This window comes from Watersipora subatra, chromosome 8 (assembly GCF_963576615.1).
Source record: "Watersipora subatra chromosome 8, tzWatSuba1.1, whole genome shotgun sequence".
Classification (NCBI taxonomy): domain Eukaryota; kingdom Metazoa; phylum Bryozoa; class Gymnolaemata; order Cheilostomatida; family Watersiporidae; genus Watersipora; species Watersipora subatra.
Genome location: NC_088715.1, coordinates 35,502,953 through 35,529,662, shown reverse-complemented (window position 1 = coordinate 35,529,662; position 26,710 = coordinate 35,502,953). Strand labels below are relative to the sequence as shown.

General features: G+C 34.4%; 3 protein-coding genes across 5 annotated transcripts in view; 2 read left to right on the top strand and 1 right to left on the bottom strand.

The window, feature by feature from the left end:
- The window catches only part of LOC137401410 (uncharacterized), a 388,865-nt gene that overhangs the window by 299,366 nt on the left and 62,789 nt on the right, over positions 1-26,710 (bottom strand). The gene's annotated exons all lie outside the window — the stretch shown is intronic.
- On the top strand, positions 5,717-8,392 carry LOC137402007 (endoglucanase-like). Its single transcript, XM_068088475.1, has 4 exons — positions 5,717-5,841; positions 5,969-6,014; positions 6,122-6,433; positions 7,785-8,392. The coding sequence occupies exons 1-4, from the start codon at positions 5,809-5,811 to the stop codon at positions 7,970-7,972; spliced, it is 579 nt and encodes a 192-aa protein (XP_067944576.1). The 5' UTR covers positions 5,717-5,808; the 3' UTR covers positions 7,973-8,392.
- LOC137401411 (uncharacterized) overlaps positions 18,827-26,710 on the top strand; it is a 36,480-nt gene continuing 28,596 nt past the window's right edge. The window contains exons 1-2 of one of the 3 annotated variants that reach the window (XM_068087743.1): positions 18,827-18,961; positions 22,323-22,360. Coding sequence is in view for 1 of the 3 variants with exons in the window: in XM_068087741.1 (XP_067943842.1) it covers positions 22,308-22,360 (53 nt within the window). In the remaining 2 variants the exon portion in view is untranslated. Of the gene's footprint in view, positions 18,962-22,254; positions 22,361-26,710 lie in introns of those variants that run through there. The other 2 variants (XM_068087742.1, XM_068087741.1) reach the window with 2 other exon arrangements.

Below are 26,710 nucleotides of genomic sequence, written 5' to 3'. Positions count from 1 at the left end.
GCTTACCACCATTTGAAGCCTATCTTATTAAGCAGCTTACTAGAATTTTTTATTGGCAATGTGCCAGGCTAACAGCTTGAAAGTTACAGTTGTTTGACAAAGTTTTAAAACTTTTACAGTTGTTTTTATTTTTTTTAAAATTTATTTCAACTACACAAAAAACTTCTCTCATGATATGTAATTTGAAAGTTAGAATGGGAAATGTTGTTATAATAATGTTAAATACAAATAAATATTCTGTCCAAAAAACCTTTTTATTACTTGGGCAACACCGGGTAGCACAGCTAGTTTAGCACTATTTGTCATGTAACTTCTACACTACAAAAGTAGCTATCCGTACATCGCAATTAATATTACATGAAACTTAAAGTCAGTCATACATTGATTAGCTTTTTAAACTGGTATTATACCGCCATAACTAAGTTTAAGTTAAAACTCTGCAGTGATGTATGAACATTTACTTATGATAATGTTGTATAGTTGTGAAGATTATCTGTTTTTAGTGAAGTTTAATCTGTTGATAGTTATTTTAACCCTGTTACTTACTAGAGCTAATTAGTTACTTACTAATAACTCAATTAGGGTTTATAAATTCAGAGCATGTGAAACAATGACAACCTCTGACTATTATTCATACATAATATTTGGTTTCATTACAGTAACAAGGCAGACTATATAAATGACAAAAATAATTGTTATTCCAAGTCCGGATTTGCATCTGAACAAGAGGTTGCAGAGGTTTTTAAAACTAAAATATAATCTAGTGCTGAAAAATACTCATCCAGACTACACTTTATGAGTACAACTAATGGAAGGTTGTCCAGAGTTCTCCTGCATAAACTATATGACAGCAAGGAGAACACTTTTTTCCTTCAATCTTTTCTGCGGTGCAGTTTTGTATTTCTGCACTATGAACCTTTTTTGCAAAAAAATTAGGACAAGTTTTGCTCATGTTGTTTAATTTTAATCAGATAGTGCCTAACATAGTAATTCTTTATATCTATTCATATTTAGATTTCAATGTTTGAGTCATTCAGTCTTTTATATATGGCAGAGCTGTATTATTATGTATACATGATCAAATTACCAGAGAAATCTAAGTCAGTGTTTCGACATAATTTGTCGAAACATTTGTTACATGTTGTTACTCTGTGACACGCTCAACTCATTTAAAACAGATATTGGCTTTGGCAAGACTACAAGAGGCAGTTTACTAAACGAGCAACTTGCCAATAAAAGCGTCGCTTACCAACATAGTTCTGACCAATGAAATGTTGACATTCAACTTAGAAACTGGCATAAAAAATTTAATGGTAACTTTTTGTTACAAAAAGTTATGAAAACCAACTTTTATTTCCTAGTAACCCTGCCTATTAGCTCAAACAAGATTAACATTCTCACCCTATTTTTTGCTTTCTCCCTTAATTTCTAACTGTTTTTTAGAGAATATGATTCAGAAATAAGCATCCTGAAGGAAAACCTCAGTTCTCTGTATACAGAGAACTAAATTGTAATAAATACAGAAAAGATGAATTTCAAAAATATGCATAAAAGGTGGAAACTGATTATGAAATAAAATCTGTCATTAAATTAAAAGCGCTTTCAACAGCGTGTGAACCGTGGTAAGGAATCATTAATAGCGCATAAAGAGAGGGTATCAGCAGTGTTCGACAGATGAGTGACAAATTTTCAGATGATTACAACAGCGCAGAACAATACAGGAATAATGAAATTTGTAAAGGATGAAGATGAAGTTACACTATTTTTAGCTCGTATTTATCCAGGTAGCAAGTCTTTCTTTAACTGCAACAGTTATGCAAGTGGGTCTTACTCAGTTTGTAATAAGATTATCTAGAGATCATCCACATCTTACAAACATAGTCATACACTTTTTTGTTTAAAACGGATTTTTCTAATTCTCCCCGGTATGTGGGAACATGCAACAGTGAATTACCTTATCTTTATAACTATCTTAAGAAGATAGAAGCAGGCTGCACTATGCTGATGCAGTTACCACTTCTACCTAAATAACAAATAGATCTATATTTAAATGTTATGATCTAGCTGAGCCGATACAGAAATTACATAACTTTTACTGGCTAGTCAAAGATATCCTATTGTTTCAAGGATTAGCATATATTATCATAGACATATTCCTGCGTCACTACTAAATCCGAGATTTAAGTGCATGAAGATTATTATATCTATTAAGTTTACTGGTTGGTTGCCTCTCGTGACGAGCTTGCACATGCTTAAAAACAGCACATGCATGTACTGTAACAAATACACTAAATGAAGCCAACGATGCTTACATCTGTTCCACGTTACTTCCTGGATTATAGAAAAAACCATTTGTTTTTAAGAACTCATGAACATGCTTTGACTCATTAAATTTTGTTTTATAGTTGGTATATATGCATGTACATCATTAGCCAGTACTTGTAGAGGATGCACAGGAGTACACACATACATGTATATAATACACAACATGTTTACAGAAGCTGCATTTATTTTGTGACCATTTCTTTGAAGAATACATTTAGATCTTTTCATGTTTGTGACGTAAACTAACCCACTCTTCCTCAAGGACACAATTGTTGTTACAAGTTTATGGCCTTTCAACTGTTGTGTCGTAATACAAGAACCTATTGCACAATTGTGAGATAAAAACAAGATGAGAACAGGTTTTCATTGGCTGATGAGCTTACCTGACATCTAAATGAAATCATTTGAAGGGCTGTTTATAAAGGGCAATAATGCAGCCACCTTATTTTGTGGTCAATACTAACCTAAGGCTAGCCAGATTATAGGTAGGAGTATATTAGTTATAATACACTACACAAATTGATTAAATTATGGCTAATTTTTTTAAAAGGTCAAGGGTGTTTTTTAGACTAAGTTTATTTTGTAAGGATAAATGACTTTATGTTAAACATTATCAGCTTTTTATGGAAATTATTCTTATTAACAAATTTAAATAGTAACTAAACTAACTTGTTAACTTCTATAATTTTGTTAAAGTTTAAGCTGATAAGCAAACTTTTACAGCTTAAAATATATGTAATGTCGAAGTAGTGAGGATCCCCAAATAGTTTCTGTTTCGAGATACAGTACAATGTTGAACTATAAGCTAACTTTAGTGGTTTTTGTATTTTCTTTAAACTGCTACCTACCTACAAAACTGCACATATATGTGTAGGTCTAAAAATAAATCAAGAGCCACTGTCAATGATCAATCCCCTCAATAGAATATCAGCAAAATTAAACAGCCATTGAATGACATCAAATTGTTTAAGATCAATGTCAAACATATCTGCATGATTTTCAGGACATGCAGCTGTAATTTAAAACATTAATTTTAGCAAAAGGTAATTTTACAAAAGAAAGTCAGCCTAAAGCGATGGAGTTGACCATGCAAACAAATAACACGAGAGTTGCAATAATATATATATGGATACATGAATCTAAGGAAAACGGTTTCCAGCAATAAGTTATTTTAATAAACAACATATCTAATCAAAAAATTACATATATATACATTATTTTACTAACCAACGCTAGCATTCCTACCATTTTTTTGGAAGTTTCATCCACACATAGAATGAGTCATCATGGACCTGACGGAAGGGGATATCATAGCATTTGTCATAGAGCAACTGACAAACATCCCAAATATAGATGATACCAATATTAATCATTACATGGTTATGACTCATACAAAGGTTACAGAGGAAAACAATGAATGAACATCTGAATATCCCAAGCCAGAATTCTCTCTAAGCTAGTGAGTACTGTGCATGGTCCTGGTGTAGGGTCACTTCTGATTGACCAGTAGAAGTATCGTTATTCAAATCTTTTAATTTTTGAGACGCATTAGACGAATTTTAAAATTGTTGCTTTAATTGAAATTTACATTTTACTATAATAAAAGTTATGCCTGTCTGTCTGTCTGTAAAATGAATGCAAAAAAAAAGTGAGAAAACATTGCAGCATACAGGGTTTGAACACATAACATTCAGTTCACTAGACCAACTCTCTAACACCCTTGCAAGTCAATCACCTTTGGCATATTGTAATATTGCACATAGAGTTATTACAGTTGACAGTCTGTAAAGACATAGTAACCTTCTAGAGAGGAAGGTTGTAAAGAGGTAAACATACACATTCACTTACTTAGTGTTTTAGAGAGGTTAAATTTATGTTTTTATTTATTTGATGATGTAGAGAGACACACAACAATATTTACATACATATTTATATTTATAAAATATTTACATAATATTTGGCGTCTTAGAGAGACTAACATACACACATGTTTACTTAGCAAGATTTAAGTTAGGTAATTTTTACTAAGCTGAAGTAAGCGGTAGTAACGGTAGCAAAGATTGTTTGTGTTCCAATTTTCCAATTAAAGTTCCCATGAGTCCTTAGCATAGGTCAATCTAAGTGCACGGTAGAGTCATAAGCTTATTTTACAGTTTCTGTTATTCAGACGAATTTATGGTTAATTCCTTCAAAGCTCTTGCAATCCTTACAAGAACGTACTTTGTAACTTTAATCTCACAACATGAAAGAATTGCGTTCAGGCGTGGCTGAAAATAAAAAATTATCACATTTAATGTTGGTAAGATGTAGTCTGAATACAGGTCATATACCACCTAGAGTCTGGTTACCATGAGTGTTTATGCAAAAACTTTAAATTATATGGTGTGACTGATGTACCCTACTAGCAATACACATGGTCATATACAATAAATATACATATAAATACATCTATAGAAATCAACTATGATTTAAATGTATCATGGTGATCACAGCAAAAAGATAACCTGGACATTGTACAAGCAATTCAAAATGTTCAGTGAATATATTTGGAAGTGAGCAGTTAAAATAAATGATTTAATTCAATTTTGTATGTTTTAATTGAGACATAGACTTAATTTAGACATAGACATAGGCATTTTTATTCAATGCTTTTGAAAGCAAATGCTTCAAATCTTTTTTCGGGGAATTATTGTCCTTACACAATACAGTACTCATACAAACTATCGGAAAAAGCTGTTACACTTAAACTTAATAAAATATTGTATGTCACAAGATTATATTGTATGTTATTGTAATATTACATATTACCATTCAAGCAAATATGTATATTAACTTGAAAGCGCTTTCAGGTCTTGAGCCATCCAAACTTGAACAAAACTTTTAACTTTAGATTGAAATGCTTTGCAAAGTCAAGAAGGTTGAGAGTAAAACAGTTTGAACAGGTTTTCACAGAGCATTAAAAGCTGGAATAAGCTGTCAGGACTCTCTGCTATATCTGCTAGACTTGTTTTCAAGGATTTCCTTTTAGATCTATTGATTGTTGCAACTTCCCGTAGCAATTACAAAACAAACCTCAGATGGAAATAACCATGAGACTCTTTTGTCGATATGTTTGTGTGCAAATCAGCAGAGAAAATTGTTAGTCATGGATTTCACAGATGCGCTGCACCCATTTTATTAGTCATCAGCAAGCATGATGAATGTGCGAGGAAGTCCAGTTCTTAAGCTAAACTCTCTTTGGTGAATGAATCAATGAGATCCTGCTTATTCATGTCAAACATGGCTCAAAGGGCGTAACTAACCAAAGCCATAAATGAACCAACGTCATAAGCCTGCTGAGAAATATCTTTACGAGTTAATTGGTAAAGATAGACATCCTGTACACAGCCAAGAAAAGTATATAAGAGGAAACTTCACTACTGCTGAACAACATTACAAGCATTTGTCTCTCTCTGTACACCACCAGCTCAACTGACCTTCACGATGGTGTCTTTCAACATTGCACTAGGATTGGCTGTGAGTAGTCCATGAAAATATTTATTACTTCTATCTACACTGAGTCTAAGATGTTTTACTAAAAGCGATTCATATAATTTTACTCTCTTTTTAATATGAAACTTGATCTAATCTAAATGTTTTTTAGATAATTGCTTTGGCAGCTTTTCCAGCAACGAACGGCATGGTAATAGGTAAGCGAAAAATTAATCCAGCACATTTTCTTTCTGCTCTTGATTGCTGGTTGTACAAAGCTGGTACTTTCTTTGACGACTAGTACATTAAAGGTTTGTGTCTTTAGGCCAAAATGGAACTGTTTCTGAAACTACAAGTAACATAACAACCACCGAAGGTTCACAAGTAAGCACCACTGTAACAGAGACAACTCTGATAACGGAATCGACTACCTTCACAGACACAGCTTCCCCAACCGGAACTCCCTTTATAACAGAAACAGCTACCCCAACAGGAACCCCTTTTATAACGGAAACAGATCCACCAACAAGAACCACCTTTATACCAGATACAGATCCACCCACAAGAACCACTACCGTGGCAGTAACTAGTCTACCAGCAAGAACTACCACTATAACAGAAGCAAGTCTAGTAACAGGTACACCAAATTTCCCACGATAAAACTTATTTTGCTGCATACAGCCTATGACATACAAAACAATTGCAAAAATACAAGTCTACTTGTCCTTTCGCCAAAATTGAGTGTGTACAAAGTCTGCTTTTATTTTAGTTTTGAAGCTGTAAAATATTTTAATTTCAACCAATTGTATTTTTCCTTCTCTATGAAATACTTCATTAACAGTATAAAATCTGAAAATTTATAATAAACTTCAGTAAGCATTTTTTCATAGTTGAATGATGGAAACTCAGTGATACAAATATTTATAAAAGAATAGATTTTGCTTGCAGTTTAAACTAAACGTTAGTGTACGCTATACACACTGGTTCTTAGTCTACTGAATATTCACTGGTCCTCAGTCTATTGTATAGTGACTCATCCAAAGCCTATAGTATATTCACTAGGACCATGTCTATTCCATACTCATTAGCCCAATTTCTATTCTATATCTACAAGTCTTAAAATAATTTATACTCATTTGTTCTACGTATATGGCATATCTACTTTTTTCTTGTCTATTAAAACGTACATTTGTGTATTGATGCATTCAACATTTTGTCACATGCTAAGATTTCCTAGAAATTTCAATTGCCGCAACTGTGTTTAATTAGATTGTGATGCAAAGCCTTTGAATAATTAACTGGATTGTGCAACCTCCTTAATGTAAGCTGTAATAGACGTCAGAATTCAAGCCTACGGTTGCGACAAAATGGTTTTGAGTCACAACACTAGTTATTGGAGTACTTAAATAGTACAAACAAGCCACAATGCTGTTTAATGTAACTCTACATAAACCTTTCAGGCTCGCTAGCTAGCTCTGTAGACTGTGGCCTACGGGTTGACAAATGATAACTTTTTTATACTAGCAGCTCTTTAAAACATGAATGTGATTTTCACTATAATTAGTTAAGTAAAGCTAGTTTATCTACTGCATAACAGCACACAAGCTTGCACCAAGTGTAAACTGAATACACATACAGCACTACTGGCTAAATATAGTCTTTGAACTGCACTTACATAAAGATGTCTGCACCGTTATATCATGGTATCACCTCAATATTTTTAGAAAGTTGATCATACAATAAATACTCTCCAGCTGACAGTCTATAACATATCTACTGAAGTTTTGTCTAAAAAATTACCGGTATTTAGTTTATAGTACATTTGTTGCTCTTTAGTTTATGATACCTCTATGTGTCCTTAGGCAATGGTACGCCTACTGGTCCTTGTTCTACTGTAAATAACAATGAACAGAAGCACTTTCTCTTAATATCTACTTATGAAACAGACCAGCCTTATATAAACCCTAACAGAGTAATTCATGTTTTAGCTGCTGATGCAACTTTCTGCAAAGCCTGGGGGAGCACCTACACCCCCGACATAGCGACTGACTGCAGGAGCTATATTCAGTCCGCTCCAGGAATTGCTGATTCCAAGCGAGATTGCCCAGCTGATTTAAAATTTGACGTTTCTTCTTGTGAATGCAACCACCCTGATGCCGTAGCCTGCTCTCCATAGTAGTTATTCTCAGCATACTGGTTTTTGCTTCTAAAATATCCAAGTTCTCTTCTCTTATCTATTGTATTTTATTTTATTTAAGCTAGTAAAGTTATAATATTCAAATACAATCAAGGGGTAGCTAACTTCCACACTGTGTCCTCAGATTACTGGCTTGTGACCAAGAAAATTGTGACCAAACTCTAGATGAGAGATCATCACTGTATCTACCCTCAGCCTAAAGAGAGAGTCAATTGTATTTTAGTCAAACTTAATGACCGCTTTCAAGATGTCCAGCTGCACATTCCTTCCTTTATCTTCTTTAATGAAAGAATGTGCAATGGAGTTATATTTCCGTATTTTACATTTGAGGAGGTCTAAGACATTTTGTTTTTAGTGAAACAATCTCTGAAGAGGTCGGAGGATCAGTGTTAGCTTAACGTAATATTTTGGTTTGTAAAAGGTAAACCAGAATGTTTGAATATATATGCATATTATACCACATCAAGTTAATATAGCAAGTTATTTAAAAACAAAAATGGTTTGCGACTTCCTAAGAAAAGTAAGTAAATTGGCAAAATATTTTTTTACTAGTTTTTGTTTAATATGCATTTAGAGTCACATGTTCGGTTTTATCTATACGGCAGCAATGAATACTGAAAAGAAGTTGTTTCTCTCTAGCCTTGATAAACTGCAAAACTATATCAAATTATCAATAATCCTTTGACTTCTACAGATATATGTTTTAATAGAGACAAAACCTTTTAGACATTCTTAAAAAAGAATACTTAGGCATACTATTGCCCTTTAAAGTAAACCAATTTGAAGCATAAAAAAGAAGAATAACCAAAACTGCATTGTACTAACATAATATCCTTTTAGTGACATACATCAGTATTAGTATATTCTAGTCAGAATCAAGCTAGTTTTATTAACACTAGACGGTTTAAATTGGTATTAAGATGACATATTACAGATATTACAGAAAGAGAAAAAGCTCTAAAAATGGTTGCCCGAAGATACTCAAATCAAATGTGAGAGAATTGATAAAAACAGATTGTTTTTTTGAGCTAGTCTTAGGCTATCCTGTAGCTTGTGGAGATTGCTAGAGGGTCAAAGTTGAAAGAATTTTGTTTGTATTATTTGAGTTGTGCTGTCTCATACTTTAAAACTATTACATAATCATAATAAATCATATATTTTGTTACTATTGTTACTATGTTAGACAAGATAAAGGCTAGTTTTACAAACAATACATTAATTTTTAGGATGAATCTCAATTTTTATTGAGTTTTAAATCATGGAAAAAGGGAAGAATATTTCGAACATATCTTTGTCAAAGAATTCCAAATTTATTGAAGAATGAATGGCATAGCAAACTGTTTCTCCTGCTAGTCATGGACTCTCCTGTAACTTGTGGTCATTGCTTGATAGTAAAGATTCTACGAACCTGCCTGTTGAGTGACTAACAAAAAGGGGAGGGGTGGCACAAACGACCATTATCAAGGGATCTATTTAGAAAATATGCTACTACAGTAGTGCAACCTCAAGTATTTCTGTGAAGGGTTACACTATACAGAAATACACCATACTTTGGTTGATGTCAATAGGATAATAAGGCATTATTTATTTAGTCAGTTCTTGGAAGCACTACTGTTAAAAAAGTTAGCCTCTCTACAAATAAAACGAAATATTAGTTCTCTTTTAATATTTTAATATTAAAATTTGTTGTATATAACTGAGTGTCACACTAGACTCTATGTGTAGTTTGATTTGTGGGCCTGATGAATCTTCCATAAAAATAGCAAGAAACGATTATACCTGCATTGTTAACATGGTTTTTATTTTGTCTGATACAAGAAAATTACAACAGCAGCAAAAACAGCAGCTCTCCTATAAATTTCTTTGCTACCAAGCTCTCAAATCAGTTTCCATGCCAGTAACTTGACTGACAAGCTATGCGTCACGTAAAATGTACTGTCATGCTAGTTTTTTCATGTTAAAACTTATCCAAATCAAAGCTGTCAGACTCTCACATTCTAACGCTTTTACCTATTATCAACCATTCAATTATATCTCTGCTGCATACAGAGCTAAAGAGCTATGTTTACACAAACGATTTTTTGCGGAAGTTTAACCTGCTAAGTTGTTGGCATTTGTTTACTGTCATTATCGGTTCATGTTATTTTCCCTTTGTCTTCTTCACACATTTATATGTATCTAATTAATCTTTCTCCTTTTTAGTTTTAACCAGCATTGTATTAGATGAAATGAAATGAACCTGTACTCCCTAATAAAGTATAATATTAGCTGCTTTCAAAATCTATCAAGAGGAGAGGAAGGTTGGGGGTGGAACTTTATACATTTATGTTTTGTTTAATCAATGATCTCGCACAACATTTGCAAGTCACAAGTTAATAATGCAGTTGAACCATATTATAAACATGTAAATAGACTCAATTCAGTGCCATGGTCTTAGTACTATTGGCTACTGACTTCTAACAATATCTACATGTTAATTGAAATTCAAAGTCCTTCTCTACTGATAAATTTATTCTCAAACTACCAGCTTAGTTTCATCGACAATTTATTGTGTATCACTCCAAAATATTTCTGTTTCAACTACAGCTAATCCTTTGCATGATTGGTAACATTTTAATGGTAGCTTACAAGAAAACATTTTGTCTAATAACTAACTTGAAGTAATATTTCTAAAATAAAAAAAATTGCAAAAACATTTTTGGAAGTATATTTGTAATGTCCTTTAGCCATGGATGTAAATTATGAGTACAGCTGTAATGTAAATGGCAAGCTCGTCGAAAGGCAGATACACTTTAATAAAGCTGTGCCATTTGCTCTTGTAAAAACTGGTGGAACAACTCCACATTTTTGGAAATGGTAGACAAAGTATAGAGTTAATGGCTGTGTGGTATATGTTTATAGTTAAGTTTGACCGATAATGCTTGCTTCATTTTTTACATTGAAATCTTTGTATTACTCAGTCGCGGATAGCATGGTTTTTGAATATCACCTTTTTGACCCTTCTTGTAATAAAATTTTGATTATATAGAGGTTGACATGAAATTTTTTTGTTATTCAGATCTGAGTAAAGTATTTTAAGAGCAGCAGTTGAATGCTGCTTCAAGTGCCTTTGAGTAACTTAAATGACTTTAGGTACTCACTTTTGCTACTCGTTAGTATTGAAAATACTCAGTTTGATAGTCATATATACAGTGCTCCGAGGTTATTGAACCTTCTAGATTGTTTCTTGTTGTTCTAGTCTGTACTAAAATTTTTTAGTTTTCAGAGACTAATCGAAATAATTTTTGGTTGCACTCAATTGATCTACATTGTTTAAACAATTAAACACTGATCTCGATTGTTATAGAGAGTTACATATCATTTTAGATTGTTTCAGACTGGTCTAAGTTGTTCCAGACCAATTAGACGTTTAAACTGTTTTAGACTTCTCTTGATTATTCTAAGTTGCGCTAATGCTTTACATTTTTTAGTAGCGAAGCTCTCTTTATACGGTTGCAGCTTTTTACTCTGCTGTGTCTGCCTTCAGGTGCCTTTACACCAATATGATTTGTCCAAGTTGTGTTTCAGCAGAGAACATTGATGTTGGAAAGTGAATGAAATGAAAATTTTAGTTTTAGATTATAGTCAATGAAATACAACATTGATAATCATTCCATTTTAGCCACTCATCAACTTAAACACAAAAGACAGTCACTCACTTGTGACGTGCTATGCACATGTATGTGGTATAATAATTACTAGTTGGTATTGGTTTCAAACTGATGTGGTTAAATGCGCGTAATGATGTATTGTGCTGGGAACTGAGACAAAACTGGGCAAATATTTTGCTTTATATCAAACTGAATTTGTTGGCATATACTGCTCATATGGGCCTCATCATGCCTCCACAAGTAGGAACTAAGCTTTCATTTATGTTGTTTCATTCCATCAGTATTATAACTACATATCTTCATTTTTGCTTAATGTTATATTTTCACTATTGATGAAATAACACACACAGGTACACGCGCACACGAGCACATGCACACACGTGCACACGCGCACACACATGTGCACGCGTGTGCACGTGCACACGCGCACACACACACACACACACGCATGCACGCACACACATACGCATGCACACACGCACATACACACATGCTTACACGCACACACACACACAAACCCTCACACATGCACATGCGTGCGAGCGCACACACACGCACACACACACACACACACACACACACACGCACGCACGCACGCACGCACGCACGCACGCACGCACGCATGCACACACACTGATCACTCTAATTTGCTCAAAGTCTTCTGCTGGTATTTTGGTATTGTCCTCTCAATCATAGCAGTTTGTTCGTTACAACCGGAGTTCACAAACTGATAAGTTTATCATGATACAGAGAAACTGTGTTTATATCTTTGGATATTTTTTGGTTAGATCATCAACAGAGGCTGAAATTGGTGAGTTCTGTTTTACACTTAAAAACTTGTGAAGAAGCTGGTTATATAAGTCTGTAAGCATATACCTAATAAAAGACTTACCTCGCATCTGAATTCATATAGGTGTTGGTAGGCGATTTCTTGCGATAGAAAAATAAATTTTAATCAAATTAATTCATGCGCATGATCTGTGAATGATTCATAATGTATCATAATCTAACAAAAGAGTTGCTTGCGTCTATTGGTATATTTGTACCCGGCCAGCCGTGTGCACCATGAGAGATTGTCTTGCGTAATCAGCATCTGCATAATTATTCCATTATTCAGAAAGAAGAGTACAGTGGTGTATATGGTAAAGCAATTGGTTGCTAAAGCAAATGTCAGAGTATGCACCCTGTGTGTTGTAATCTTTTTTCAACATCTCACTGTGGCTCCATATAAAAGAACAAATAAACATGGCTCGTATGATAGCGAATATCTGATAACTGTAATGAGTATTCGTTAGCATAGCTTGTGTTCTGAATTCAATCTGATTGAAGGCTAGACCGAGAAGAAAAACTGTGATCAGGATTTTTTGGTCTTTTATAAGTATTAACTACTGTAGGAGTAAAAAAAGAGCATTTTTATGTAGTTAGAATTATCTTCCATCGTCCAAGATCATACAACTCCCAATGTTTACGTTGTAATCATAAACATCCATGCATTCATAAAACTCACACTAGTTACAGTTTGCAACAAATATTTGACTACTTAACACAAATGAGAAAAACTGATAAGTTTGGAATAACTTTTCTTTTAGAAAAGGGTGGATAACTCTCATCAGAATCAAGATTTAGGAATACAGTGACAAGCACAGTAAAACAGTCCTGTTGATTCTGAAATATTTTAGATGTTATTGTTCAATCTCTTTATTGTTCAATCTCTTTATTGTTCAATCTCTTTATTGTTCAATCTCTTTATTGTTCAATCTCTTTATTGTTCAATCTCTTTATTGAAGTATTTTAACCATAAAATAGCTCAACACATGAAAAAGTCATTGAGTGCAACCATGCAAAGAATTTCTGCTTAATTCCCAATAAATCACATTTTCAAACTACAGTTTCTGATGCTATATGACATTGATCACTATTGATAGCTCACTAAGTATGTTTATACTTCTATGATCAGTGTAGCAATTTGAATCTCAAATCTGTTAACTTTCACATATTGTATCATATATCAATTACATTGAACAAAAGAGTCACCTTTATTGAGACAAATTATTTTCACCAATTATTTGCAGTGAAATTTTGTTGACTTCTGTTGTGTATGTCTATGAAGCCGTTCTTTGCTTGATAATTGACCTTGTTTATTTGTTATTAACACAGAACTATAATAGGATCTTGGAGTCGACAACTCATTAGTAAAACTTGTTAGACAGATGTCTGTAATGATGTCTGTAATGATGTCTGTAATGATGTCTGTAATGATGTTGATGTTATTCTTATGATGAACTTTGCTGATGCTACCTTAAAACATCAATTTTATCTTTTTAGTAGCATTATCCATATCTGTTCAAGACCTTTGTGTTAGCCCAGCTATCCATATCTGTTCAAGACCTTTGTGTTAGCCCAGCTATCCATATCTGTTCAAGACCTTTGTGTTAGCCCAGCTATCCATATCTGTTCAAGACCTTTGTGTTAGCCCAGCTATCCATATCTGTTCAAGACCTTTGTGTTAGCCCAGCTATCCATATCTGTTCAAGACCTTTGTGTTAGCCCAGCTATCCATATCTGTTCAAGACCTTTGTGTTAGCCCAGCTATCCATATCTGTTCAAGACCTTTGTGTTAGCCCAGCTATCCATATCTGTTCAAGACCTTTGTGTTAGCCCAGCTATCCATATCTGTTCAAGACCTTTGTGTTAGCCCAGCTATCCATATCTGTTCAAGACCTGTGTGTTAGCCCAGCTATCCATATCTGTTCAAGACCTTTGTGTTAGCCCAGCTATCCATATCTGTTCAAGACCTTTGTGTTAGCCCAGCTATCCATATCTGTTCAAGACCTTTGTGTTAGCCCAGCTATCCATATCTGTTCAAGACCTTTGTGTTAGCCCAGCTATCCATATCTGTTCAAGACCTTTGTGTTAGCCCAGCTATCCATATCTGTTCAAGACCTTTGTGTTAGCCCAGCTATCCATATCTGTTCAAGACCTTTGTGTTAGCCCAGCTATCCATATCTGTTCAAGACCTTTGTGTTAGCCCAGCTATCCATATCTGTTCAAGACCTTTGTGTTAGCCCAGCTATCCATATCTGTTCAAGACCTTTGTGTTAGCCCAGCTATCCATATCTGTTCAAGACCTTTGTGTTAGCCCAGCTATCCATATCTGTTCAAGACCTTTGTGTTAGCCCAGCTATCCATATCTGTTCAAGACCTTTGTGTTAGCCCAGCTATCCATATCTGTTCAAGACCTTTGTGTTAGCCCAGCTTTGGAACAAAATTTTTTCTGACTAGATGAAATGTTATTGTGGGAATATGGATTAATGAAGACGTTTTGGTTGTACAATATATAGTCATATAATATATGACTATACGGTGATCTAGACCCCATAAATGACATATTATGTAATATGTGGTGACGTTAAAGGATGAAGTAGGAATCATAACCATAATCATAATCATAAGCAGATCATAACCAATAAATACACTAAAGTTATTGTAGATAACTATGGTTATTCAGGTTAATATACTAGTTAGTGACAAATTTTTAATATAATTAATTTGAAAATATGATGATTTTTACCGGAGAGTGTGTGAATTACATAACTATTAGGAGCTTCTATACCCCTCTATATAAAATTTCGCCTAACTATGCCAATACTAAAACAAATTAGTGTCGCATGCCGAGGGTCCACTGTACTGTTTTAGCCAAGGGGGTCACTAGATGTCATCTTCACTTGCCTTCACCTCTTTAGTAACACTCTACAACAAAACTTATTTAAGTTTTATCAATTATAAACTAAATCTATTAAATTTTGTGTAATAGCCAAAATACATCAATTTCAATCGCCAAAATTTATTTAGTTTTTGGCAAAGCTTACGCACTCTACTTTGATGCAGCAATAAGAAAAATAGCTTTCAATAAAGCCAAGTCTGTAACCTAACGCTAAAATCATTATGATGATTTATGATAGTCACAAACGGCTAAATTTGGTGATTATGGCATCTGGCTTAATGGGTTCTTTAAAAAAATGTAGGGAATGCCCCGAGCTGAGAATAAGGCTTTCTACTTCTGTTTCCTGAAGCAAAGCAGTCAACTGAAACCAGGTTGAAAAGCTGAGCTATGAAACCTGACCTACACAAGGACAAGTTGTACTATGGTATTAAATATTTGCACCAGCTGTCAAGTGAAGATGCAGATGAAAAAAATTTAAACAACCCATTTGTTGGTGATCCATCTTGATTTGAAAGCTGATACTGCTAGAGCACTCGAGGCATGTTTGTCTAATGGTTGTTTGTTGAGACGTGCAGATGTGAGAATGTAAAAGACTGGACAGAGTTTAGACTGTAATACATTACGTATAAACTGTCAACATCACCATGAGTCAGCTCACAAGCATAGCTGACAACTCATAATAGCTGTGAGAATCACATACAGCTCTGCGTAATGCACTATTGATCTGCACAAGCCATACAATCTATTGTCCAAAAAACAATGATTGTTTCCAAAAAATTAAGCCTATATATATTATTATTAGCAAAATCCAGCGAGGTAATTAATTAAAGTTTGATAAAAGTTTTAAAAATGTTAAAGGTTGACTTACAACAAAATTCTCATTACATTTATTTGGTATTAAAAGATTCACAATGTCTACCTTTGCTGTGTTGTAGGTGCAAAATATGTGGAAGTGTGATTACAACCTCTTAAAAGCACAAAAACAAACAGTTGATTGCCGCCACCATGGAACCGCCATAGATTGGATTCAATTTATTTCTCTGATGTAGTCAAACGATTTGGTTATTGTTTGTCACGTGATTTTCTCACGTGAAACGAAAGGCCAATAAAAGGCTCAATATAAAACTTCTCGTAGCACTAGTTTATGGAAAAAACTTCGGGTTTTATCAAAGAGCCCTTACCAAATATAGATGCTCGGTAGTTTACTGTTTCGTTTCGGTTTGGTCTAATCCTCCAGTCGTAATCTGATCATGTGACTCATACTTGCTGCCAAACAGTGCGAATAATTTCTGTAGCATTTTTTGACTATCACAGGTGACCAACAGGCTTTTCATATTTATCAGAGGATGATATGCACTCTTTCAAGCTGAGGTTGAAAAATTAAACAATTTTTTTATGGTAGGTTTTGAGATATCTGTGCCCGAAGTGAAAGCATTACAGTGATGATGAATTAGACGCCTAAGAACAATAGACATGATTTTATTGAATGTGTAAAGTAAATTTGTGAAAATATTTCGACGAATAAGGTTGCATGAAAATGTAAACGGAAGCCATATTGTTCAATTATGTCCTATTTGAGCCGTTTTGGAAAGGGATTCTAATCTACTGCAGTTTCATGATGGCAGCAATTACCTGTTCGTTTTTATGCTTTAAAAAGCTTGCAATCACATTTCCGCATATTTAACACCTACAAAACAGCAGAGTAAGACATGGTCAATCTTTTATTACCAAATAGCTGTAATGTGAATTTTGTTGGAAATCAACCTTAACAAATGAAAAGCTATTAGCTCCAGAAAAACAACACATCAGCAAAGCACTAATCCTCATCCTATCCCGCTGATACAGCTGTTTAAATCAAATTATATGAACATAAAGGTTGAAAGATCAATTAAAACTTTGAAAATTTATTCATTGATTTATTGTTCGATTGAACGAATTTCTAACTCACACTGGGTTTTGCTGATGATAGTTCGATGATGGTAGAACCAGCAACTACTAAAATATGCCTTTTTGATTGGTTGATTTTACCAGCAGCCTTTATCAACTAGCTGCAATGTTGCGAGCATAATAAATTGTTCTTAGCCAACTGTGTTTTTATTCTGTAAGATATTTCTACATATATTGTGTTGTAGTTATATTAGGTAAAACATACTTAAGTAAAGTGTTATGTTTTTATCCACAGAGCAAATGAAAATATAACAAGAAGGTGCTGCTAAGTTATACACAGGAAGGAGGTCCCCGCGATATTAAGATTGACTGGTTGAAACATGCAGACAATGTTGTAATAAGTTGAAAAAATATTATGCTGGCGTTAACCTTTATAATTTTTTACAATTTTAAAGTCCTAAAATTTTGTTTCAAAAAGATGATTGTAATCACCCCTCCTCTCCCCCAAAACAATACAAATGAAAATATTATACGTTTATAGCTAACATCTGAAGACTAACATGCCCATATGATTTGACATGGTTTTGGTAGATCATTTACACTGTGTTATCACTGCAGCAAAAGGGAGCTTGAAAAGGGTCAATAATGCAATAGCTGTAGCGACGTTTTTATTCCACTTATTGGCTAGTGAATTGGCTAATGGAAATTTTCAAGGTCTAGGAAATCAAGAGGTGTCAAAATTTGTTTCACTCAACAAAATTATTCCAGTTGATCATATTCAAGGAATGAATGTATATCATAAACACATTTTATTAGCAGCTTGTTTGCAAACCAACTAGTTTAAATTTCTCTTTATAAGCAAAGTGAAGAGTGCAAAGTAAACACATAAATATATTAACTAATCAGAAATATGAATCATTATACAAAGAGGGCTGCTGCCTGTAAACTAAGGAACCAAAGAACTAGGAACGTTTCTGCGAACTAAAGTAAGATAAGATAATTCTTACAATTTATTGAGGGTTACTTTCTGCAACTCTTACTATATTAACTTTTTTAGATTTATCAAGCTTTCATAAGCAAGCTAAAGCATGAAGTACAACTTGAATCAAACCACCGAATACCTCATGTTTATTAAGTACTCCTTCAACAGTTAACTGATCATCGTAATCAGCTGTACTATTGGTGGAAGCCATGGAGTAACTAAAAAGCCCCAATTTTACTCTAGTGGCAAATAACCCAGTGTTCTACCATGCTTGAGCCATAGTTTGGTTTTCAGAAAATCAATTGCTGGTGGGGTAATAGTGGTGAGGAAGTCATACAGCCTTAGAGTTTTCTTTTTTGTTATTCTAACGGCACACATTAGTCTGTTATGGCATCTCTAAAATGATATACCAAAATATAGTATAAGCTCTGGTGCTGTAAAGCAGTTAAGCCTCTCATATTATTAATAGCTCAAATATGAGGCGTAACTAGGCTCATTTTAGTTGCCTTCCACTATGTATCGCCCGCAATGTGTGAAATGAAGCATGTTACTTTACATTCATTTACAGATTACATTGATTAGTGATTATTGGATGGCGTTACAGTTCTTATGAAGTGAAGCTTGTCAGTTAGAGAGCAAAACCCTTACGCTAAGTAATTTAAAAAACATAAGATGCTTTTTACTCACAGCAGACAACCACAAGTCTACCTATAACTTAGTATTACGTAAGTATAACCCTTTTTCAAAATTTAGATATACATGTATATAAATAAATATAGCTTGCAAGTTGACTAGGGCTGTGACTGTCAAATAAAAGTTGTACAATTGAGACAAAGTGGCAAAAAGAGAGTTAGAAAGAGGAGAATAGAAAGAAAGGTAGAGAGAGTAAGAATAAGAGAAATCTGGAGTAATTTAGAGAGAGAGAAGGAGAGAGGGAGAGAGGGAGAGAGGGAGAGAGGGAGAGAGGGAGAAAGGAGGAGAGGGGGAGAGGGGGAGAGGGGGAGAGATGAAGAGGAGGGAAAGGGGGGAAAGGGGGGAGAGGGGGGAGAGAGGGAGAGAGGGAGAGAAGGAAATAGAGAGAGAGGGAGAGAGGGAGAGAGGGAGAGAGGGAGAGAGGGAGAGAGGGAGAGAGGGAGAGAGGGAGAGAGGGAGAGAGGGAGAGAGGGAGAGAGGGAGAGAGGGAGAGAGGGAGAGAGGGAGAGAGGGAGAGAGGGAGAGAGGGAGAGAGGGAGAGAGGGAGAAAGGGGGAGAGGGGGAGAGGGGGAGAGATGAAGAGGAGGGAAAGGGGGGAAAGGGGGGAGAGGGGGGAGAGAGGGAGAGAGGGAGAGAGGGAGAGAGGGAGAGAGGGAGAGAGGGAGATAGAGAGAAAATGCAAAAGTGATTGGGCACAGATAAAAACTCTGATAACACTGTTAAGCCTTCGACCTGAAATCTAGTCGACATGACTTATTGAGATCTATTGGTGTAAGATGAGTACCTTCAAAAAGAATACATCTTGAAAAAAATAAAAACCCATGGTCAAATTTACTAATTGACAGGAGCAAAAGCTTGGGATAAAATGAATTTTCAAATATGTCATAAAGAATGAGGTCTTACGTTTTTTAACCTTCCTACAACGTTTGTTTAACAAAGTCCTTAAAAGCATTTTTGTATTTAGTAGTTTTGCTAATTCAAAAGCTTTCTACCCTATTTCATTCTGATATGTTTATGCATCACTTAAACATCGGATATTCTAGATTTCCTTGAATAAGATATAAAACCAGCTGAAATGGTTAATGCAGGTTTTATACTATAATCATACTATGATGAGCTGGCCCATGTCATAGAGCCAGATTGTGCTTATTCCTACTGCTAGACAACACAGGCAGACATACCGCATAATTATTAACAACCACTTTCTAAGCAATGGTTAAAGTTTATAAAGAACATTTTGAATGATGGCTAAAATTTAACTTCAAGAAGTAAAATATATTGCGAAACTGTTATAGCCATCACTACAGGAGAGACTTGCTTTTGTTGAAAAGAAAATGGAAAAGGCTGTTCAGTATGGAGAGAACTGTAAAATATTGCATTAGGCCAAAGTTCAAGGTGAACTAAGTTACAAAAATGGAACTTAACTTCTTACATACTAAAAGTCATGCCTCATATATTTATTTTACATACTGAAAGCTATGTTTCCCTTGCCCTCAAAAACATATACATGTATGATTAGACATCTCTTTTGGTAAAGTACGCTAGTCCAGGTCTTTCTAACCAAAGTCATTGAGACTTGACGGTTTCAGTAATGTGTCGCGTTATGTGCCTCCGACTATATAAATTGCAAAAGCTGCTAGAATCGTGCTCACTAATAATTTGTTTAGCCAATTAAAAGCGTTTCGTTGACAATTTCCGTGTTCCCGCACAGCTCAGAAACTTCTGTGAATTTCAACCAAATATTTTTGTGTTTTTCGTTCATTTATTGAGTTCGGTCAGAATGAACAGAAAAATCGTTAGTTTGAACCTTAGCAGTTTCAGGGTTCACAGTTGCTGCCCTACAATCAAATAACACTTTAATCAACCAATACACAAAACTAGTATTTAAGAATATGATGCTGATATGCAAGACAAGCATGTTCAATCTTCTTCTTTGTCTTCAGCAACATAAATTGCAAGTTCCAGTGATCATAATGGTGTGCTCTTGCTTTCTGGTATAAATCACGCCTCTTCAAGATTCCTCCTCCTCATTTTTTGTAGGCTACCAATTTCACAAATGTTTTGTTCCACTTCATATGTGTAGCAAATGCTTCATGCTTTTTTGTGATTAGCCAATGAAAATGTCGGTAAATGAAATCTGACAAAAGTAACGTTGGCTCCAGTGTGCTTTGCACAGTGTTCTCTGCAAGACTGAAATTTATTACTAGAGTTTTGCCTTTTATCTGGTTTTCCTCTGATATCTTCAGCATTTATAGAATGCAGTAACTTTATATTAACCACATTTGCTTTTTTATGACTACTAGCCTGGCAGAATCGAGTGACATGAGAGATTGTCAGGTGTAATAACTATACATACAAATATTCCAGTTATTAGGGGGACAGTCAATTGGTGCAGTTGGTAGAGCATTAGTTACCGATATTAAAATTGCAAGTTTAAATCCTGCAGGATGAGATTTTTTCCAAGCTCTAAGCATTGCTTCAGGCAGCCGGAAGGGTGCAGCTATTATTATAGTAAAGAAAACTCACACCCTCACAGTTTGGTGCTCCATGAGAGATTATCATCCACAATAGCTAACTGCACATGTTCTTAATGTATGGCATTGTTGTCCACTAGCGGTATTGTTAAAGGGTCAGTCTACCAAGGCAACAATCTTGAGTTCAACTCTCATTAAAATCAGTCCTTCTTCGTAACTTCTAAGCATGGCTTTGAAATACAGTAAAGATTGATTGATTAAAACATTGCTTAACACTGCTACACTATCAATAGCTAAAACTTATTATACTACAGCAAACAATCACCTTCTACCCTACCTTTTATACTACAGCATACAATCACCTTGTACCCTACCTTTTATACTACAGCAAACAATCACCTTCTACCCTACCTTTTATACTACAGCATACAATCACCTTGTACCCTACCTTTTATACTACAGCAAACAATCACCTTGCACCCTACCTTTGATGTGTTGCGTGCCATTAAATTATGCATTTTGCAAGAAGTTGCAAAATAATTATTTTCCAATCACGCCCTTGTCATTGATTACAAACCATTTATCAGCCTTAATTTGCCTGAATTTATCAGCAAACTGCAGAAGCTTTCTGATTTCTATCTGTTATATTTGAGTAAAGTGCCTTTCTTTATTTAGCTTCTCAAGAAGTATATGTTTCAGTTGAAAACAAATAAACTTATTTTGGTTTAACCATGCCAAAAGTTGAATGAATAATTTGATTGGTTGACACGAGTTTGTGTCACATAGTGCGTGGTCATCTAGTATCTTAATAAGACTGATGAGTGTTTACTGCATCATTTTAGCTTCTGGCAGATAGCTTGTTGACTAGACACTCACTGTATGGGCTTGAAATAACCAAAATAAAATGTTTTCACAACAGGCACATGAAGTGAACCTCATAGGACTATCAAATACAACGTAAGTTAAAGACTTCAAATTTCATCTGACAGTAATAAGTTTGCATAATTACTATCTGACATTTGACGCTAAAGCTGCTGCTTTGGAATAAGGTATGTTACTCATGTATTTTACAATATACTCAGTGAATTTTAGAAACCTATTTAAGGTGATTTTTAAATCGATGTTTTAATAAGTCAAATTAGGATTAGGCAACCGTAAAATAGAACTTGAAAGTTTACTTAAATTGAACACAGAATGCAAATTGAGTTCTAAAAGTGTCAAACGATTGTTACAGCTTTGAGGTTCCTTATTTTCAACATTTAAAGTTATCCAAAGTTTATGAGTATTACTGGGCTTTAGCTGTTCAACATGTTTGTTAATACATTTTGTTTCCTTCTAAAAAATGATAAACTTGTGCTGTTTTTTGCAAGCGGTCCAATCTTTGCAGTTTTTAGTTGCTCTCTCAATTTGATATTTGGTCGTACCTCTTCGTCAAGCCGATCGGTAAAGATCCCAACTTCATTATTCTAGAATTATAAGTTGTCAACTGATTGACAGTAAAAAAAACTTTAAATTGGATGGATTAATCATATCATTAGTGTTCATTGTAATCAGAATATAATTCCATCTAATGGAAGAAAACTTACTTGCAATATTGTCAGGTACGAATCTGGACAAGACTGCACTTAGAAAACACTGATTCAGGTCAAATTCTAGTTTTTAGGTCTCGTATAGATGATTATAGTACCAGCTTATCATAATTTTTTATACTTCTAAATAAAAATCTTTTGCTAAGACATCATAAACTTGATTTAACTTTGATTGGCTCACTCTTCAAATTTTTAAAAAAGTGAGCGTTTGATTTTTATGATTTTAGCTTACCGACGTTCATGAACAACAAAATCTGTTTAACTGAAAGTAAAAAATATCATTCATAACACCTTGACAGCAGGCATCAGTCTGTTGTCAGCTTAAGGTATATACAGATACTTTCAAACATGTATGCATATGAATATAAAGATAACCACAGGGCAATAGTTTGACTTGATGACTGGACTTGACTACTTTCTAAATTAGATGTGGATATATGTTTAGTTGTTTATGTTTGTTTATGTACAGATGTTTAGATCGGTTATTGCTGCCATATTTTTCATGGTACGCTACAGATTGTGAATCATCCGTGACAAGCTATATCTCTCTGAGCACAACAAATTTGTGTTCAGACGGTATTAGTACTGAAATGAAGCGCTGCAGGTTTTCATATTTCCGTTGTCAAATAAACATTGTCATTTCTTAGAACTTGGCCTCTTTTGTTATTTGCGTTTCTGTACTAGACATTTAGCTTAGCAAGAGCATTTAGATCTTTTTGTCAACTTCAAATGGTTAAAATATTCATATTTGAATTGCGAGTTGAGTAAATGACTAAACAATAGTCACTTTAGGACAACCTTGAATGGGCACCTGCTTCTTTTACATTGCGGTTATTTATCCTGCATACGCGCCACTTTGCTCACTGCTTGCCAACCGGGCTTTGCACCTCAATTAGCCAAGCTATTGCACACATGCACTTTTGTCAATGATTGAAATGGTGAACTTGTAACAAATTGTTTAATCTAATGAAAACAATTAAATTACATTCTATAAATTCAATTCGAAGAACTTATGTTGTGCTTCCAGCAAGTAATACTAGCTAATACAGATCTAGCTTTTTAACTTTATACCTATGCTTACCGCTGCAAAGAAGGCCTCATAACCAAAAAAGAAAATGGAGACAATTATTTTTCTCATTTGTTATGTTTTTATTTGGTTGAACTCTGTAACGTTACCATTTCATCGGGAAAGTTTGAATTTTACCAAACATGCTTCTCAGACTAGAATACTTCACGTAAATTATTGAAATGCCGCCCTCCTTGTTTAAGTTTTAAGTTAAAATAGGTTATTTTTGCCCAACCGATGTTACGCTTTAATTGTTATTTGCAGTAACAATGCTTGGAAACATGATTTTATAACTAGCTCGGTTTTAGCTACAAAAATAAGTTTATTTAGAGTTTTGGCAACTAAAGTAGTATCAGTAATTTATCTAGGCAGAATCAGTAGCTACTAAATAACTAACTCAACAGCATTTCCTTTATCACTCTGTTTACAGAAACTCTATTCAACTTAAAATTATATGAACTAATCCAAAACTTTCTTTTACACAGTTAAACAATAGCTTAATGATGGAAAGTATCATAAAAACCAAACAATAGGCATTTAATCAAATTCTGGGAAGTATGATTATCTGTTGTCTCTTGTGAACACTAACTCTGTTGTCTCTTGTGAGCACTAACTCTGTTGTCTCTTGTGAGCACTAACTCTGTTGTCTCTTGTGAACAGTAACTCTGTTGTCTCTTGTGAACACTAGCTCTGTTGTCTCTTGTGAACACTAGCTCTGTTGTCTCTTGTGAGCACTAACTCTGTTGTCTCTTGTGAACAGTAACTCTGTTGTCTCTTGTGAACACTAGCTCTGTTGTCTCTTGTGAACACTAACTCTGTTTAGGTAAGAATTTTCTAAAGCTAAAAGTGCTAGTGTATTAAAGCATTAAAACAAAGGCTTAGTTTACTTCCCATATCAAAACTGCTATTAATTTTCAATCTTGGCAAAGAGACTTTTTCTGGCGCCATTTCCTTAAGTGAAAACCATTTCATTCTATATTCAAATAAATCACTTAGTTACGCTTGGATGGAAGCACTAAAACATTCAAAACATGTTGTGATTAAAAAGGTTGGAATGCTTGTTTCCCACAAGCCGATTAGAGCAACACTTGTGCTATAAATTTTGGACTGACGTCACAAACTGTTATTTCTAATATATCCTCACGCAATGGAAAAAAAGTTCAGTTAAGAATAAAAATGCATCTACCACAAATTTGGAAATTATTTATATTTAGAGACTTTTAAACTAAGATAGAACTTTGATAAATCATAATTTGGTGCAATGCTACGTCTTTGAATAAAATAGTTGATTAGTTGATGCCACATAGGTTATTTCCAAAAGTAAAGTTTACATTTCTCAACTACATACTCTAGTGAACCAAAATGGGTAAGACTATTTCTCTACACTAATATTACTTCCAACATCAAGGATCTAATGGGCCGTAAGAAAGCTTAGATTGCAAGTACTTCCAACATCAAGGATCTAATGTGCCGTAAGAAAGCTTAGATTCCTCGAAAGAGTGAACTTTATGTTATCACTGAACTACAAAGAAGAAAATTGGTTGTGCTTGAGTAGCGCTCAAACGTGTCTCACCTTGTCAATGTTAGAGAATCTGACACCTGATCTCTGGGTATGATAAATGAGTTAGAGCGACGAGTGACGCACATTTGTTATTTATAGTTGGGACGAGCGCTTCAGTCATTTAGAAATGCAGGTTTAAGTTACATTACATAGATGTTCAATCAATTATTTTGATACACCAATATATTACCATAAATAAGTATAAAATAAACATTTGTTTGTAGTTTGATTAAACATTACTAGATATTGACGACTTTAAGGCTTAAAGTCTTGTATTTATAACATGTTCGAATGAATAGAACAGTGCTGATCTACAAAGATTAGAGTTTAGAGGGACTTTATTTCTGCAAGAATAGGTTTTTGAGCAACTGTTTCCACAAATAGCCATCTGCTACAGTTTTGTAATAAGAGTGGTATTCGACTTCTGCTGACAGTTACGTGCTCATTTTTCTATAGCAGTCATTCATGTTGATTGAAATAAAACATTAATCCGCTGTAATACTGATAACTACTGAAAACTATGAAACATTTAGATACTTCACCAAAGACGTTATGTAACTACATACAAACAGCTTTAGCTACATACAAACAGCCTATAAACAGTGTCAGGTAATGTAGTTGTCATTGGCCAGTTTGAGTAGGCTTGTATTCGCATTGCTAGACTTACTAACAAGAGCCGTGAGAGCTAGCTTAAGTTACGTTGCGAATAACACAGAATCATTATGCGTAATATAACCCGATTAATGACTCATATTGCCCAATGAATCCATTGCACCTTGTGTAGCTTAATTAGTTAGCTAGAGGTCATGGAAACAGAAGGTTCCGCGATCAAATCATCAAAACTCACTGCCATATTTTAATAGCTATAGCTGAAAAGACGAATGACAGACTTTGAGATTTATGTATATAAATGTATATATAAATATATATATTTATATATATATATTTATATATATAAAAATATATATAAATATTTATATATATATGTATATAGGACAGATAGCGCAGTTGGTAAGGTATCGGGACCATGATCATTAGGTCCTCGGTTCAAACCCCAACAACTGCCCTTTTCTGGTGGTCCTTAGACAAGA